The sequence below is a fragment of the Pleurodeles waltl genome, chromosome 3_2 (assembly GCF_031143425.1).
Source record: "Pleurodeles waltl isolate 20211129_DDA chromosome 3_2, aPleWal1.hap1.20221129, whole genome shotgun sequence".
In the NCBI taxonomy this organism is placed as follows: domain Eukaryota; kingdom Metazoa; phylum Chordata; class Amphibia; order Caudata; family Salamandridae; genus Pleurodeles; species Pleurodeles waltl.
This window is the reverse complement of record NC_090441.1, coordinates 185674541-185692259: the sequence shown is the minus strand read 5'-3', so window position 1 is coordinate 185692259 and position 17719 is coordinate 185674541. Positions and strand designations below refer to the sequence as shown.

General features: G+C 48.5%; 1 protein-coding gene across 1 annotated transcript in view; it reads left to right on the top strand.

Moving 5' to 3' along the window:
• The window catches only part of LOC138286665 (motor neuron and pancreas homeobox protein 1-like), an 88067-nt gene extending 79890 nt beyond the window's left edge, over nt 1-8177 (top strand). Inside the window, exon 3 of the mRNA XM_069227133.1 lies at nt 7440-8177. Within this exon, the coding sequence (XP_069083234.1) occupies nt 7440-7760 (321 nt within the window). The 3' untranslated portion in view covers nt 7761-8177. The remainder of the gene's footprint in view (nt 1-7439) is intronic.
• Nucleotides 8178-17719: the final 9542 nt, after the last annotated feature.

Sequence of the window (17719 nt, the reverse complement as noted above, 5' to 3'; positions counted from 1 at the left end):
CTCTGGGGGGCACACTCTTGTAAATATCACAGTTGTGGTGATTAAACCCTTTGCAAAAACATTCAGTGTAAAAAAAAAAAGAAAACAATATCCTTATGAATACAGCACACCGGTCCCCAGGAGTTCTTTCTCTCTATTTGCAAGGTTACTTATATTGCACTCTGCACAAACAGTTTGTTTGTGCTATAAATAGATCACAGTTTTAAAGAAGCTTATAACCCCTGTGTAATAACAGTTTATCTTAGCTTTGCAATGTGACAAGAGAAAATGAAAAAAGACATTTTGAGATCTCTCTGGTTTGAGGTTTGAATTTTGGGTGGTGGATGTGGAAAGCGACATTGCAAAAAATGTGTCTGATATACCTCATCTGTGTCCGTGACTTCATCGTGAAATCACCCACTTCAGCCACTGGATAATTTCAGTGTTACTGACAGCATTCTGCTCTCTCACAAGGTACACAACCACAAAGGAGTCTCCTTCACTGCCGGAGACTACTCTGGTGAAGTGTGCTTTTTAAGACCAACAATATTTTTGCTTTACGCCAATTACTTTTTAAGGTTGAGCCTGCGTCGCATGCGCTCGCGCATGCGTATCGCTAGCGAGACTCTTTAGGTATTAGAAAAGGGCTCGGGGGCCCCGTCAATGTCACATCAGTGTCTTTCATTGGCAAGTTGGCTTGCCTGTTAGAATCCGCTTCTTTTGATTAGTGGAAGGCAAGCATACGTCATGCCTTTTCCGGTGGTTAGCCCTCCTCTAGCGCAACGACCAAGTACAGAAAACATGCGAGGCTCGCTGGGTTGTTGGACTACTTTTTCTCTATTTTCGCAGCGCGATCTCGCTGGGCAGAAGTCGAGCGCTCCCTCCACACTCTATCGACCTTGTTACACAGTTAATTGTACTTTTGCCGGTTACGTTCATAATTGCATTTTTGCCGATAGGTATTATTACATGTGAACTGTAGCAGCGTGATCGCAATGTTTTTTTCTTTTAATGCAAGAAAATTCCGGTTGGGAGTTTACAACTGTGAACAGCTGTAACTCCGACAAATGCGAGACCCTAGTGCATTGCAAATGCTTGTTTGCATTGGTGAGGCCTGGCAGCTTTCCCAATAATAACGTTTTACAAAACTCATGACAAAACAAACTAAACATTAACAAATCTTAAAACTGGCAGCCAACACAAGACCATTTACCTTTGCTAATGCTTTTTTCCATTTTGTGTGAAGAATGCAGATAATGTATTGCCTCAGTTATCAACCCATTGTTAAAATATTGGAAGCAAATGACTGTGGGACTATAATTTTAAGTCATTAAATAAGATGGGTTCCAGGTGGAGCGCCCCTGCCACTGAAGACAGATAGCTCATAATCTTGAGTCCGTACCTGGGGCATTGAAAGGAATGAGGGAGTCATGGAGGTGTTGACAAGGCAAGAGGACAGGCTAATAACAGTTTTAAGACAGCATTTGAGGCTCCATGTAAGAAACAAACTGTTATTTATTGAGTCTTTTACAATTTTCCTAAGTGTTTTGACTTTTTCTCGTCTTATAATCATTCCAAAATGGCTTAGCTCCTCTATATGGTCACAGAACGTCTTGGTGATTTGCAATATCCCTATAATGTACAGCCGGGTTATATTATCACATATATTGTGTCAACTTGACACTTTTCCGTTTCTTCAGAGGTTATAAGTTTATTTGTGTACACAGGTGCTGGAGACAGGTGGGTGGCTGAGTACATGAGGGCATAGCCATCAATAGTCCGGCAGGTGGAGTGGCACCGTGGCCCGGGGATGTGAGGGATCTACTAGAATCCTAATATAGTGCTCATTTTTACTATGAAACCAGAGGATGAGGAGTCAATTTTCCGTGTTTGCATCAAGCGCCAGGGCATGCTTGCAACATCACTATTATAGCTATCAAGATTTCCCTGCTATGTGTGTGTATGATGCACACATCCCAACATTTAAGAAGAGGAACGGTGAGAGATTTAAAACTAGTCAGAAGAATATATTTCTCCCATTGACTTCTACTGAAGCAGAGGCAATTTCAGGCAGAAGACAGACAAATAAAGATACATTTTGCTTCAAAAATTGCAAGACTCATACCTAAATTGAGTCTATTGGCGTGCATGGTGATGTGATACTCCGGTCCAAGTTTGTTTTTCCTTTGAATTCTGAGACTTGTATTCTTGTTTAATTAAAAAAAAAACAAGACTAGTCCAAGCGTTTAAAGAAAAACTCTGGCACGTTGCGCGTGAAGCTGAGAGACCTGGCAGTGCTGCACTGTGTACACTGAGTGTGAGATTAGTGTGGGCGGGGCAGATGTTATGGCACCAAAAAACAACTGCCAATCAGCAAACAGCTTTCATACTTAGATAGGATGACACAGGTAACCCGAAGACTACCAGCAGAAGAGAGAGAACACACTGTGAAAGCTACGAAAAGAGATTATACTTTTCAGCAAATCAGCCCATCAGAATAGAGATGACTACCATGTGACATCCGCATATCTTTCTGGTAGAAAGGGCCTAATTGGCGGCCTGGCCCGACACAGGAAAACGAAACCATCAAAAAATGAGCGCGCAGAACCTTTCCACCCCCTTTTCCTGCATAGGTGCGCCTGAGTTTTTCAGAAGCAGGCCGACAGCGACACGCAGTGGTCAATCGAGGCATAACTTGTTTTATAAAGGTTTTCATTTTACGGGCTCGTCTCCGACTTTCAGAACTACAGAGATAGTGCGTCTTACTCGGTCCACAGAAAGCTGAACATAAATCGCCAGACTGTCTCAAACGCGTGATGTTCCTGCATTGGTTAACATCCCAGAACAGGAAGTGGACTAGTAGCGGCGCCTCACCCTCCTCTCTGCTCTTTTCCCCGCAGCAACATAGAAGAATGTTTTTAGGCCAGGACTGGGACAAGAAGTCATTCCTGTGCTCCGCTGTCAGGAGGGAGTGATGCCACTTTATCTGATTTTGGCATTTTGGTGAAGCGCTTATCACCTCAAAGACAGGCTTCAGCCAGGGGACATACAGCCATTATATAGAGTAGGTAGAATCCATACATTCCTTCCTTGTTTACTCTGCCATGGTGCTGGGCGTTTAGAATTGGCCAAGAATTACTTCACCGTGTTTCTTTTGCAGTTTAGAGCACACGAAGAATGTTATATATTTTTTTGTTTTGTTTTGCAGTTTATATAGCGCAGAGGCGGCTAGAAGGCATGGAGCGCTTTACCTGAGCCCCAGTTACATTACACAAGGTCACATTCTTCTTTTTAGGTCGAAGCCTATCAGGCAGCACAGCTGTCTAGTTTGCTAAAGACATCTTGGGGACTTTCAGAAAGCTTCTCTGGGAATGTATTCCTTCCATTGCTTACAATTGGCTTTGTGGTTTGTAAATCACATTTTGCTTGTTTTTTTGTAAAGAAAAGCCTTTTTTCAGGTTAACCCCCACCCCCCCACACACACACTTTTTGCTCCCCTACTCAGTACACACACTCTGACCCTTAATATGTTTTATTGGCTTTTCTCCAATTGCCATAACCCAGTTTACTTGTAATTATCTTGTATATGGTACCAGGAGTACTTAGGGCCTGTAGCTTGAGGCGTCACTCGTGGATTGTGCCCCAAGAGTACGACAAGGTAAAACGTCTCCCAGTCTGCCACTTCAGACTGGAAGGGCAGTTTGAAACGGGTAACTCGACTCAGCCATTTAAAGTCATGGTAAAGTCCACATCTCCCTTTTTTAATGTATGTAAGTCACCCCTATAGCATGCCTAATGAGCCCTAAGGCACGGTGCTGTATGTTAAAAAGTGGAACCTCTACTTTTACATGTTCCAGCAGTAAAAAAAACTAAATTGGCGTTTTTACTCTGAAAAGGCGAGTATCCCCATTGGCAGGTAAAAAGTTACAAGCTGGCACCCCAATCCTGTTAACTTCTGAATAAGACTACTAGGGTTGGTACTGTTTGGTATCAAAAGAATCAGTGCATTAAATCCAATTTAATGGTTACATCAAATTTAATGTCACTGGTAGGCGAAGTGCAACTTTAGAAGCTGCCACTTTTGTTGCTCAACGTTCCCAGTGTCCATTTACTGATGTGCACAGGACAGCTTTCTGCCCTCCTGTGGATATGTGCTAACGGCTCCCAGGAAAGGACACAACAGGGGCCTGCTTGAGAGAGAGGTGTTACCTCCCTCCTGCAGGAAGCCACATGGGTGTTAGGCCAAAAGGTGAGCTTCAAAGGTAAATAACCTTCAACAATGTTCCAAAAAGAGTGGTGATCACTGCTTCTTGGCGCAGCCAGCAGGCCCTCCCATTTCCTGAGCTCTCACTCTCTCTTTGCTTTCTGACGGGTGTCTTTATACTTCTTCCATGCTACTTTTATCAAAGGCCTGTCCTGCTGTTTGATGGCTTCAGTTAGGGCCACTCTAGTGCCGCTGCACTGACTATTGTACCAGGTGGGCGCGGTACATGTCCTTACTGGCTGTCTAATTTCCACATAAAAGTAATCTCTAAATCTCACAAATAACTGATTATGGAGGGTACTAATGCCGGTCAGGACCTCCCCCCTCTCTAGCGGCAATTCTGGTAGTGGCATCAGCCCCCCTATGCCTTCAGCAGATAATCTAAATAGTTCTTCAACTGATTGGGACAGAGTTCTCCATTTAACCCTGCGCCTGTTGGTGGTCATGGTTATCATTCTACGAAAGGGCGCTTCATGATTAGCCGGAGCAACTGGGACCAGTGAGCTCATACCTAGGGCCAGAGCATTATGATCACTATCTTGACGGGGTATGACAACCATGCCAAGAGCCTATTATCAAGCAGGTAGTAATCAATGTGGCGTTTACTCTGCAGGTGATTAATTTAGATTTGTATTATAAAACTGCATAATAACATAATACCTCACATTAGTTGCTAACTGACATCAGGAAACTATTCCAATTTGTGAAATGTATACATATTTCAAAATCACATATCAAAATCAGCTTTAGCCAACATGTCAATACAGCCTCAGCGAACACGTGTTTCGCCGGCACAATAAGTCGCTTCTTCAGGGCTTATCATTTGGCTTTAATCTTTCCATTAGCATGTTAACTGTATAATTGACTGCCTTGGGTTCCATTATATATCTTCCTAAATTGCCAGCCTATCTTATAGATTCCCATGGAGCAATAATTACATATATCCAATCAACATCGCAGCCTGATACAAAATATCAGAGGAGCTAATCCAATTACACAGTAATTCTCTGTTTCCTTCACCCTTCCATGATCACTCCAGGGAAAAGCGCTCACACCAGAAACCAAAACATAAATGCAAGTATCCGTAGAGCGCAATATTAACTTGTGTGATACTTTGTATCAGGCTGAGCTGTTGATCAAATACGAGCAGTTCTTGCTCCATGGTAATCTATAAACAATGATGGCGATTTAGGAAACTCTACAATGGAACCCAACGCTGGCGGAATTAATCTGCAGTTTTTGTTATTGTTAAAACAAGGCGAAAGAAGAAGCAGTCCCTCTATGGTTAAATATCACAGCAGAGTAAGGTTTAATCTGCTGTGGTTTTTGAACAGAGATGGGCTGCTCTCTCTTCCAGCCCTGTTTAGAAACCAAACCACTGCAGTGCATACCCTTCAGTCCCCTTACATACTCTTCAGTCATCACTGCAGAATATGTAAAGTCACTGAGGGGATATGTACTGCAGAGTGATATGCAGTGGTTTCTAAATTTTAGAAACCACTGCTTCCCATTCGGTGGCAGAGCCCTTTACATGCTGTACAGTATAATCAATGCAGAGTATGTAAGGGCACTAAGTGGTGTTTGACTGAACTAGTTTCTTAGCACAAAATGCATCCCTGCATCCATTTTTGGAAGCAAGGCTGCATTTTGCACTAAGAAAATAGGGCCAAATGCCCATTCTGTCCTGTTTTGGAATTCTGCATAATCCTGTGGAATTTTTATGTAATTCTCAGAATCAAACGCCGCCAATCCTGCCCACCCCTAATAATGAGAGAGGGGAAGTGGGCCTACAGCCCCCCTCCCTAAGCCTAAAAAGGCCCTGGGGAGACCCCCCCACCTGGGTTGAATACAATTTAAAAGGGGAGAGGGCATGTAGACCCCATCCCGTGAGGATGGTTCACTAACTGTGTCGCGGGGAGGCCACTTCTGGAATACAGTAATTTTCCCTCCTGCAGGAGCATGGGCAGAGAGGGCATGTCTGTTCCCTCTTGCCGGGAGCTTTAAAAATGCTCCTGCTGGGTGGAAGCAGACATGTTTACCTGCCTGTGCTTTTGCAGGCAGGGAGACTCATATTGCTCCCAGCCGGCGAGAGCAGTGAAAAATATCTGCTTCACCCGGGCATGAGCAATGCTGGCTGCTGATGAAACCACAATGGGTGCATGCAGGGAGCCAGCAGGGCTCTAGGGGGCCTTGCGGCTCCTCTGCAGCTCCCAATAGTGTGTGCTGTGGGTGCCGCAGGGGTGCACTTGGGCACTCATGTAAGACATCAGTGATACTGTTTCACCAGCTCCTCCTGCGATCCGTAACATCCTGTGTCTCGAGCTCCTCACACTATCTGTCCATGTGCCTCAAGCGCTTCACTTTGCCTGCCCATTAGTTCCAGCTCCTCATTTTCTGTTGTCTATAGCTCCTCACACTGTCAGTGCTGTGTCTCAAGAATCCTCCACTGTTGTTTCTCATTCACACTGTCATTCCAGCAGTACCACACTTTCATACTCTGCCCACCTGCCCAGTCTGCTCACACTCGCACTATACTCCGCACACTTTCTGTGCCTAGCGTTCTTGAATGCCACAGTGGGTTGAGTGGGCATAGTGGTTTATGGCAAAGCTGGAGGTTGGGTGCCTGTCCATGGATTTCATATAAGGATGGCAAACCAGTGTTCAGTCAAGCTGCTGACAGTAGTGCTAGGGGTGACTGAGTGACCGAGGATGAGCACCGCAGTAGTCAAGGAATCACAGGAGAGGACGCTGAAGACGCGGCTTCAGTCTCAAACAAGGAGGATGACATAATGTAGAAAGTGAGGGTCAGGCCTCTTAAGAATTTCTAAGACCAGACCCACAATAAAGTAAAAAAACACACATGGAATAATCACAGTGTGAGACCAAAGAGATGCAGGAGGTTAAGTGGGGTCCTCTGTGCTACAACAGGTGGAGACAAGAGCAGACTAGATAGACCCAACAGATGCTCTGTGACATCAGTGCCCATGTATCGATGCATCGCTTCATGAAAGAGTAACTCAAGTGGGGGACACACACCTACATCTCCAAGGGGGAGTACACTGTATCAATGATGTCTATGGCCTCTTCACAGCGCACAGTGATGTTTGTGTGCGTCACTGTCCATGCTCCTACGTGTGAGCCTTGTATCTGACTGCCTGGTTCTGCACTCACCTAAACACCTGTCTTGTTTCCACAGGTAAAGATCTGGTTCCAGAACCGGAGGATGAAATGGAAGCGCAGCCGGAAAGCTAAGGAGCAGCAGGCACAAGCCGAGGCAGAGAAGCAGAAAGCCGGCAGCAAGGCCTCAGTCAAGTCTGCCAAGGAGCCGCGTGCTCCTGCAGAGGCCGAGGAGGACAATGAGGAAGATTTGGACCAGGATGAGGAGGATGTGGACCTGGACCAGCACCAGAGCCCCCTTGATTTCTTGCACCATGCAGGAGACCTGGGTTACAGCCCAGATTCCTCGTGCTCAGAGGTGGAACTCAGCCCTGCTGAGCGGATCATGTCTGCCATATGAAGGCCACGGCGTGGTACAAGTGACAAGATGAAGGAAAATGGGAAAGACCCCTGAACTCATTTATTTATAAGACTAAATTGAAAAGACTACTTATGGTCATGGTCTTTCCTGTCCACAATGGGGCCTCCGCTTAAGTGGGCGGAGAGCAAAACAGAGCAAGAGACTCTAAAATGGCCGCCAGTCTCAGCAATAGCGGGTGAGCGCAGCAACATGGAGAGAGGGTAGAGCCTCAGTCCTAACCTCCTTCCTGAGAGGACCCTATCATCAAAGAACTAAATAATTTATGGGCGTCACTGCTCTATTTATCTCTTAATTATTCTATGTCAGTGAATGTCTATATTTGGGGACGAGGGAATTGGATGAGCGGTACTGTTTTAAATTGCATCGTGTTTTCTTGATAAAGGTATTTGCTACAGTGCAAGGCGGTCTGTTTTCTAGCGGGGGATCGCATTGAATGTTGTGGTGTAAAGGGAGCAAACCCTACCATCCACCTATGTCTGCATACTCACTCTTGCAAAATAAGAAGTGGAGAGAACTTACTTGCTTTGGTGTCCAAAACATCTAGTTGCAAGATTGATTGAAATCATAGCAGGAGCTAGATGCGGTAAGTATTGCAAGCCATAAATCAAAATCAAGAGGATGAATGAGTGAATGGCTGATACATGGGATGGTAAAAGGAAGGCACAATATTGTGGGTTGGCAGGTAAGTGGGGCTTTGTTTCCGGGGCAAGTACATACAGCGACCACCAGTACACCACCTTCTTACGGCCACCCTTCAGTGCCTGCACCACCGACATTCCAATCCCACCTTCCACAATTTCACATTCCAGGCAGGGCTGCATTCCCAACACATCTTCCCCCTTAATAACTCAAATAATGGAAAAAGCTAAAAGTGAAGCATTAACATACATATAAAACTGCCTATCATAGAGCTATAATACAGGGATTAAATAGAGATAAAGCATTGAGAGCATAACCAATCCTTCCCAAAAGTGCAATATAAATAATCAGATGTGCAATGTGAACAAGAACAGCAGGTGGCATGAAACAAGCCCTTATAACCTAGAGTATAACCCTTGAACCGCTCAGGTATTTGTCTATCTTTCTCTGCACATGTCTGGTGTGACTTACATACATTTTTCTGCAGGGCTTCCGCTGCTCCTAGATGGGCAATACAAATTCCATCTTCTTAAGGCGCAAACCAGCAATTCTGTCTTTATTCCAAACTTTGCCATCCCTAGTGTGCCCCATCATTGACATAATCTGTAGCAACATAACTTGGGGCCAGATGTACAAAGGATTTTTCTAGTTGCAAATGGCCCGCTTCGTAGAATTGGCCGTTTGCGACCCAACAAATGCCTTTTGGTATGTACCAAGCCCTATTTGCGATTTGGGAGTCTATTCAGTATTAGAAAGGGGTGTGTTTAGGGGAATGTGTGAATGTTTTGCGACGAAAATGTGGTTGCAAAACATTCTCATTTTACACCAACTTCAAGTTGGAGGTAACCCATTCACAAATAGGAAGGAGTCCCCAAGGGACCCTTTCCCCTTTGAGAATAGTTGTAAAAAAAAATGCTCATTCTTAAAAATGAGAAGAAAACGTTTAGGGGCATATTTATACTCCGTTTGCGCCGAATTTGCGTCGTTTTTTTCGATGCAAATTCAACGCAAAACTAACTCCATATTTATACTTTGGCGTTAGACGCGTCTAGCGCCAAAGTTCATGGAGTTAGCGTCATTTTTTTGCGTGAACACCTTCCTTGCGTTAATGATATGCAAGGTAGGCGTTCCCGTCTTAAAAAATGACTCCGATGCATATGCGTCGTATTTATACTCCCGGGCAAAAATGACGCCCGGGAGTGGGCGGGTCTAAAAAACCTGCATTAGCGCCGGATTTTAGCACCTGGGTCAGGGCAGGCGTTAAGGGACCTGTGGGCTCAGAATGAGCCCAGAGGTGCCCTCCCCTGCCCCCAGGGACACCCCCTGCCACCCTTGCCCACCCCAGGAGGACACCCAAGGATGGAGGGACCCACCCCAGGGACATTAAGGTAAGTCCAGGTAAGTATTTTTTATATTTTTTTTTGTGGCATAGGGGGGCCTGATTTGTGCCCCCCTACATGCCACTATGCCCAATGACCATGCCCAGGGGACAGAAGTCCCCTGGGCATGGCCATTGGGCAAGGGGGCATGACTCCTGTCTTTGCTAAGACAGGAGTCATTTCAATGGGGGATGGGCGTCGTAAAAAAATGGCGCAAATCGGGTTGTGGCGATTTTTTTGCCTCAGCCTGACTTGCACCATTTGTGGACGCCCATACGCCATTTTCCCCCTACGCCGACGCTGCCTGGTGTACGTCGTTTTTTTCAACGCACACCAGACAGCGCCGGCAGCTAACGCCGGCTAACGTCATTGAATAAATACGGCGCCCGCATGGTGCTTCAGAATGGCGTTAGCCGGCGCAATTTTTTTTGGCGCAAAACTGCGTTAGCGCAGTTTTGCGTCAAAAAGTATAAATATGGCCCTTAATTTTTCTTTCTGAAACACATCCCATTTGCCTTAAAGGATAACAGGCTGCATTTAAAAAAAATTGCCTTATTGAAACGCAGTCACAGACATGGTGGTCTGCTGACCCCTGCAGGCCACCATCCCTGTGATTTTTGCCATTCTCAGTGGGTTGGAAACCGAGATCTTCCTTATGAATATTAATGAGGTAGGTGTATTTGCGACCCACTGGGAGTCGCAAAAAGTGTTCAACACACTTTAGTGCATTTATGTTTGCGATTGCCAAATAGCGAATCACAAAAAATCGCTATTTGGTAATCCCAAACCGTTCCCTACATACAACTGGCCCCTGGTTTCTTAACCCTGACCCAAGTATTTACAACCAGGTTTCGCAAATCACTTCTTTTAAGACAAACTTCACATTCACCTTTTTACTTAAATCAGCTACTCCAGACATACGTGGTACATCAATTAAACGTCGATCTATTCATTCAGTATTCAGTTTGGAACCAGGAACTCGACATTTCCAAAGTAAGAGATGGGATTCCCCAGTTGATACATTGGGTGTCGTCCTGTACACTATAACGTGTTCTCAGCAATAGTATGTTGCCCTCCAATTACCACCCCGCGAAACCCGCACCATCCACATTTCAATCCCCACCTATCCCCATTCCAGTCAGGGCTGGAATACCAACAGATGGAAGGATGAATAAATGAATGAATTTATCACACAACAGTTCTACCTGATTGTTACGAAGATGGACTAATTAACAGAGGAGCCTCTTGAAGAAATGGGTTTTCAGGTTCTTTCTGGACATCAGTTGGTCTGTCTTGGTGCTCTTCCCAGTGGGGAACCGTTGTCTTAATTATTATAAGTGGTCTTGGACATGGGGGTTTATTCTAGAACTACAGTGTTTTTGTGGGGCTGTGGAGAAGATTCTGGGGCTAGCAGAGCTGTGGCGGGAGGTTGGCACTTTCTGTGATATAAAAAGTGACAGGAACCCACAGGTGATATCCGCTCTGGGGGAGACAGACAAATAGATGGCTAAGCTTCTCGAGATCCAGGTTTTGGAATGATGTACAGAGTAAAGGTTCTTCTGCTGGAAATTTGGAAATTGGGATCTCCACCCTAAGGTAGTCTTACAGAGATGGGTGTCACCCAAGCAGTGATCAGAGATGTTTTAAGGCATGGGCAAAGTGGGCGATTGTCCTGGGCCCCCACCTTCCAAGAGGTCCCCAGGGAAAGTGAATGTTCTCGCTATTAAACCTCTGACTATTCAATTTCACTCTTCAAATCTCTCTCCCTCTCAGTCTACATGTACATCTACCAAGTGCTATCTTAAGTAGTCATGTGTTAAGGTTTAACATACAATTCAATATTGTTTGGCATGATTCAGGCTTGAGTTAGCAGATGTGTGATCAAATTCAAATTTGTTCCTCATAGGACCCCCAAAATATGTCTTGCTAGGGCCCCCACAAATACTTAGCATAACACTGCCCCTAATCTGAGAGGACCGGGCTGGCAGAGCTCTATCCAGGGGGTCTGCAAGAGAGGAGATTTAGGCGGTCATTCCAACCCTGGCGGTCCGAGACCGCCAGGGTTGGGGACCGCGGCAGCACCGCCAACAGGCTGGCGGTGCTCCCATGGGCATTCTGATCGCGGCGGTACAGCCGCGGTCAGTGACGGAAAACCGGCGGTGTACCGCCGGTTTTCCGCTGCCCTGGGGAATCCTCCATCGCCGCCATGGGGATTCCGACCCCCATACCGCCATCCTGTTCCTGGCGGTTTCAGCCGCCAGGAACAGGATGGCGGTATGGGGTGTTGTGGGGCCCCTGGGGGCCCCTGCAGTGCCCATGCCCATGGCATGGGCACTGCAGGGGCCCCCATAAGAGGGCCCCACCAAGATTTTCAGTGTCTGCCATGCAGACACTGAAAATCGTGACGGGTACTACTGCACCCCTCGCACACCTTCCACTCTGCCGGCTCCTTTCGGAGCCGGCATCCCCGTGGAAGGGTGTTTCCCGCTGGGCTGGCGGGCGGCCTTCTGGCGGTCGCCCGCACGCCCAGCGGGAAACCCAGAATAACCGCAGCGGTCTTCTGACCGCGCAGCGGTATTCTGGCGGTTCCCGTTTGGCTGGCGCCGCCCGCCGCCAGCCAAAGTTGGAATCACCCCCTTACTCTTTTGAGTGAGGAACTGGTGGTAATGAAAATACATCTTGGCCCATATTTATGGGCTTTTAGCGCAGGGCAGCACAGGAAGTCACCGCGCTGCTCTGTCCTGCATCACAGGGAAAAGGCAGGAATGCGCCGTATCTATGGCACACAGCACATTCCTGTCCTTTCCCCCTGTGCTGGTGCCATTTTGGCTCCCTAGCGCCAATGAGGCACCCTGGCACCATGGTGCCAGGGTGTCTCCATTGTAGGCAGGAGAAGGGGCACCTCCCAGCACAAAAACAATCCTAGGAGTCTTTTTCCTCTTGTTGCAGCACACACACAAAGAGGAAAAAACAAGGAGAAATAAAGATACTTCGCGTGTAATCTCCCCTCGGAGGCGTAAGGTTTTGGTGCATCTGTAGGTGTACAAAGGCTCGTAAATCTGGCGATGCATCAAAATCCATGGGTGTTGCGTGGGAGCACGCACCATAACACCCATGGAAGGCCTCTCTCGTGCAGAGTAAGTCAATGCAGTGACTTGCGCTTCTTTGTCTTACTCCATATCTATGAGGCCATTCAAAGCCACGCAAAGGGACATGATATCAAGGTTTGCGTCGCAGTTGTGTGACAAAAAGTGACACAAAAACTGCGGCACAAGGGGCTCATAAATATGACCCCTAGCCACTCTGAAAAATATATGAGTGAGGCTTCGACTGATTGCTAAAAGGTCAATTGATGATAAATAACAAAGGAAAATTCATAATATTGGTTCCGCGTCTTCCTTTTTGTAGTAAGATGTGTAGAGGGTGGATCAAGCACATACCTCTTTCCCGGAAGTGAGTAAGGACGATTCTTCTGAGTATCCAAGAGAGAGGCGGCTGGTCCTGGGTGTGAAGAACAGAGCGCCATCAGATACCACTTCTCAGTCACCACTGTGGTTACTAATCGAACTGCCTAACCTAGGATCAGGCATTCCTGCTAAGTTATCATTTATTTTCACAGTGGGCATGCGCGGGTGGGAAGTGCATTCTCCTTGAGCTCCCGTCTACCTGCACACAGGGCGTACGCAAGTCAGGGGTGCATTCAACTAGGGCTCCCATCTACATGCACAATGGGCCTGCACGGATCAGGGGTGCATTCACCTGGAGCACCCGTCTACATGCACACGGGACACATGCAGGTCAGGAGTGCATTCACTTGGAGCTCCTGTCTACATGTACATGGGCATACGCGGGTCAGGGGTGCATTCACCTGGAGCTTCTGTCTACATGCACATGGGGCATTTGCGGGTCGGGGGTGCACTCACCTGGAGCTCCCATCTACATGCACATTGGGTGTGCCCGGGTCAGGGGTGCATTCACCTTGAGCTCTCTTCTATCTGCACACAGGGCATGTGCATGTCAGGGATGCATTCACATGAGCTCCACTCTACCTGCACACAGGGCGTGCGTGGGTCAGGGATGCGTTCACCTGGAGCTCTCATCTACATTCACACTGGGCATGCAGGGGTCAGGGATGGGTTCACCCGGAGCTCTCATCTACATGCACACTGGACATGCGTGGGTCATGGGTGCATTCACCTGGAGCTTCTGTCTACCTGCACACTGGACACGTGCAGGTCAGGGGTGCCTTCACCTGGAGCTGCCGTCTACATGCACACTGGGTGCACCCGGATCAGGGGTACATTCACCTGCAGCTTCCATCTACATGCACACTGGGTGTTCACAGGTCAGGAATACATTCACCTGGCGCTCCCGCCGACCTGCACAGGGCATGCGTGAGCCAGGGGTACATTCACCTGGAGCTCCCATTTACATGCACACTGGGTGTGCGCAGGTCAGTGGTGCATCCACATGAGCTCCCCTCTACCTGAACACAGGGCGTGCCTGGGTCATGGGTGTATTCACCTGGAGCTCCTGTCTACATGCACAGTGAGCGTGCACGGGTCAGGGGTGCCTTCACCTTGAGCTCCTATCTGCATGCACACTGGGCATGTATGAGTAAGGAGTGCATTCACCTTTAGCTGCAATTTACATGCACACTGGGCCTGCGTGGGTCAGGGGTGCATTCACCTTGAGCTCTCTTCTACCTGCACACAGGGCATGTGCATGTCAGGGATGCATTCACATGAGCTCCACTCTACCTGCACACAGGGCGTGCATGGGTCAGGGATGCGTTCACCTGGAGCTCTCATCTACATTCACACTGGGCATGCAGGGGTCAGGGATGGGTTCACCCGGAGCTCTTATCTACATGCACACTGGACGTGCGTGGGTCATGGGTGCATTCACCTGGAGCTTCGGTCTACCTGCACACTGGGCACGTGTAGGTCAGGGGTGCCTTCACCTAGAGCTGCCGTCTACATGCACACTGGGTGCACCCGGATCATGGGTACATTCACCTGCAGCTTCCATCTACATGCACACTGGGTGTTCACATGTCAGGGGTATATTCACCTGGTGCTCCCGCCCACCTGCACAGGGCATGCGTGAGCCAGGGGTAAATTCACCTGGAGCTCCCATCTACATGCACACTGGGTGTGCACAGGTCAGTGGTGCATCCACATGAGCTCCCCTCTACCTGCACACAGGGAGTGCGTGGGTTTTGGGTATATTCACCTGGAGCTCCTGTCTACATGCACAGTGAGCGTGCATGGGTCAGGGGTGCCTTCACCTTGAGCTCCCATCTGCATGCACACTGGGCATGTATTAGGTACCCACCACACACCAGGCCAGCTTCCTCAGTTGGTGGTGCAGCGGTGGGATAAGCACTTGCAATTGTCTTACCACTCTGTCACTTGGTACTTTCCACGGGAAAGACCACTTACTAGCTAGGGATGTACACATACATCTAGTTTCAGGACATAGGGGGTCATTCTAACAGGCTGGCGGTGCTCCCATGGGCATTCTGACCGCGGCGGTACAGCCGCGGTCAGAAACGGGAAACCGGCGGTGTCCCGCTGGTTTCCAGCTGCCCTAGGGAATCCTCTGCAGCGCCGCCATGGGGATTCCGACCCCCTTACCGCCATCCTGTTCCTGGCGGTTTTCACCGCCAGGAACAGGATGGCGGTAACAGGGCCCCACTAAGATTTTCAGTGTCTGCATAGCAGACACTGAAAATCGCGACGGGTGCAACTGCACCCGTCGCACCCTTCCCACTCCGCCGGCTCCATTCGGAGCCGGCATCCTCGTGGGAAGGGGTTTCCCGCTGGGCGGGCGGGTGGCCTTCTGGCGGTCGCCCGCCCGCCCAGCGGGAAACTCAGAATAACCGCGCCGGTCTTTTGACCGCGCAGCGGTATTCTGGCGGTTCCCACTTGGTGGGCGGCTCCTGCCGCCCGCCAAGCTCACAATGACCCCCATAGTCTCTAGGGTTTGGGTAAGAGAGGGTTCTAGGTATAGCTCTTGCCCCAAACTTCTCTAAGAGAGACTAGAAGTTAGGAGGTTAGGCACACCCTACACCACTTTAACATGTCTTCAGTACTTAGCACAGCTCACAACATGGGTTCTCACTAAGAGAATCTTACCTTTCAGGAACTGAGGAAAGTGTCTAAGAGTAGCAAACTGAAGACAGGGAGGAACCCTAATGAGAGTCTGCTTCTAGGACTTCTCCTCCAGGATGACAAGGATCAACTTGGTAGCCAGGAGGAGAGGGAGGAAGATGTAGATTCTAACCCCCCAGTGGTAAAAACAAGAAGATCTGGACACTGAGCAGGGTCAGGAGGGTCCCTCAAAAGATCACGGGGTCTCTAGTAAGCCCCCTTCGTGTATCTGGGAGCACTGCAGGTAGTGCCAAAGATGGCCATGTTAGTAGGCCTCCCTTTGTACCCAGGGGACTAGTTCAGAGGATTAGTAAGCCTAGGGACAGATCCTCGTCCTGCCACTCTCATGTCACCTCAGTATCTGAGGGGACAAACTGCTCCACTCCAGCAGAGGATTTTCTAGACAGGGAGCTCAGGAAACTGAGGCTGGAGGAGGCCAAGCTGAGGCTGCAACAGCAACAGCTAGCCCTAGGTAGGGTGGCCTTGGCAGTAGAGAGAGGCAGGGATTGGGGTTAGCACCTCATGGTGGCAGCAGCTTTGGTTTCATTCGGAAGACAACCTCTTATACTCAGAAGCAAGGGAACCCAAACCTGGCGCCACCAGGAGGTTGGTTGTACCTCTGCAGTATAGAGAATTTTTGTTGACCCTGGCACATGATATACCCCTGGCAGGTCACCTGGGGCAAAGCAAGACTTGGGACAGACTTGTCCTACACTGTCACTGCCCCCATATGTCTAAATATATAAAGGAGTTTTGTCGCTTCTGTGTCACCTGTCAAGCCAGTGGCAAGACGGGTGGCACCCCAAAGGCCCCCCTATTTCCACTACCAGTGGTTCAGGTCCCCTTTGAGAGGGTTGGTGTGGATATTGTTGGTCCTCTAGACCCGTCCACTGCCTCTGGAAACAGATTCATACTGGTGGTGGTGGACCATGCCACCAGGTATCCAGAGGCTATACCTCTAAGGACCACTACAGTTCCTGCAGTGGCAAAAGTCCTCCTGGGAATCTTCTCCAGGGTGGGCTTTCCAAAAGAGGTGGTATCAGACAGAGGTACAAGCTTCATGTCTGTATACCTTAAAGCCATGTGGAAGGGGTGTGGTGTAACATACACGTTCACCCCCCCCTTACCACCCCCAAACCAATGGTTTGGTTGAGGGATTTATAAAAATTCTCAAGGACATGATCGTGGGACTCTCTGAAAAACTCAGAAGGAGATCGGATGTTCTACTGCCATGCTTCCCGTTTGCCTACAGAGAGGTTCCTCAGAAGGGAGGGACTACAGCCCCTTTGAACTTCTGTTTGGACGCCTTGTTGGGGGTCAACTTGCACTTGTAAGGGAGGGCTGGGGGCAACCTCTCAAGCCCCCTAAACAAGACATTGTGGATTATGTACTTGGCCTCATATCTAGGATGGCTGAGTATATGAAAAAGCCTCTAAAAACCTTCAGGCCAGCCAAGAACTGCAGAAGCAGTGGCATGACCAGAAGGCTGTCCTATGTCCTAACTGTGTACCAGCCAGGACAGAAAGTGTGGGTCCTGGAGATGTGGCTCCCAGGGCACTCCAGGACACGTGGAGTGGTCTCCACACTATAGTGGAGACGAAGGGTGAGGTCACCTATTTGGTGGACCTCTGCACTCCCAGAAGCCCCCTCAGGGTGCTTCATGTGAACCGCCGTTAGCCCTACTATGACAGAGTTGATATAACCCTGCTCATGGCGAGTGATGAGGGACAGGAAGAAGAGAGTGACCTTCTCCCTGACCTCTTCT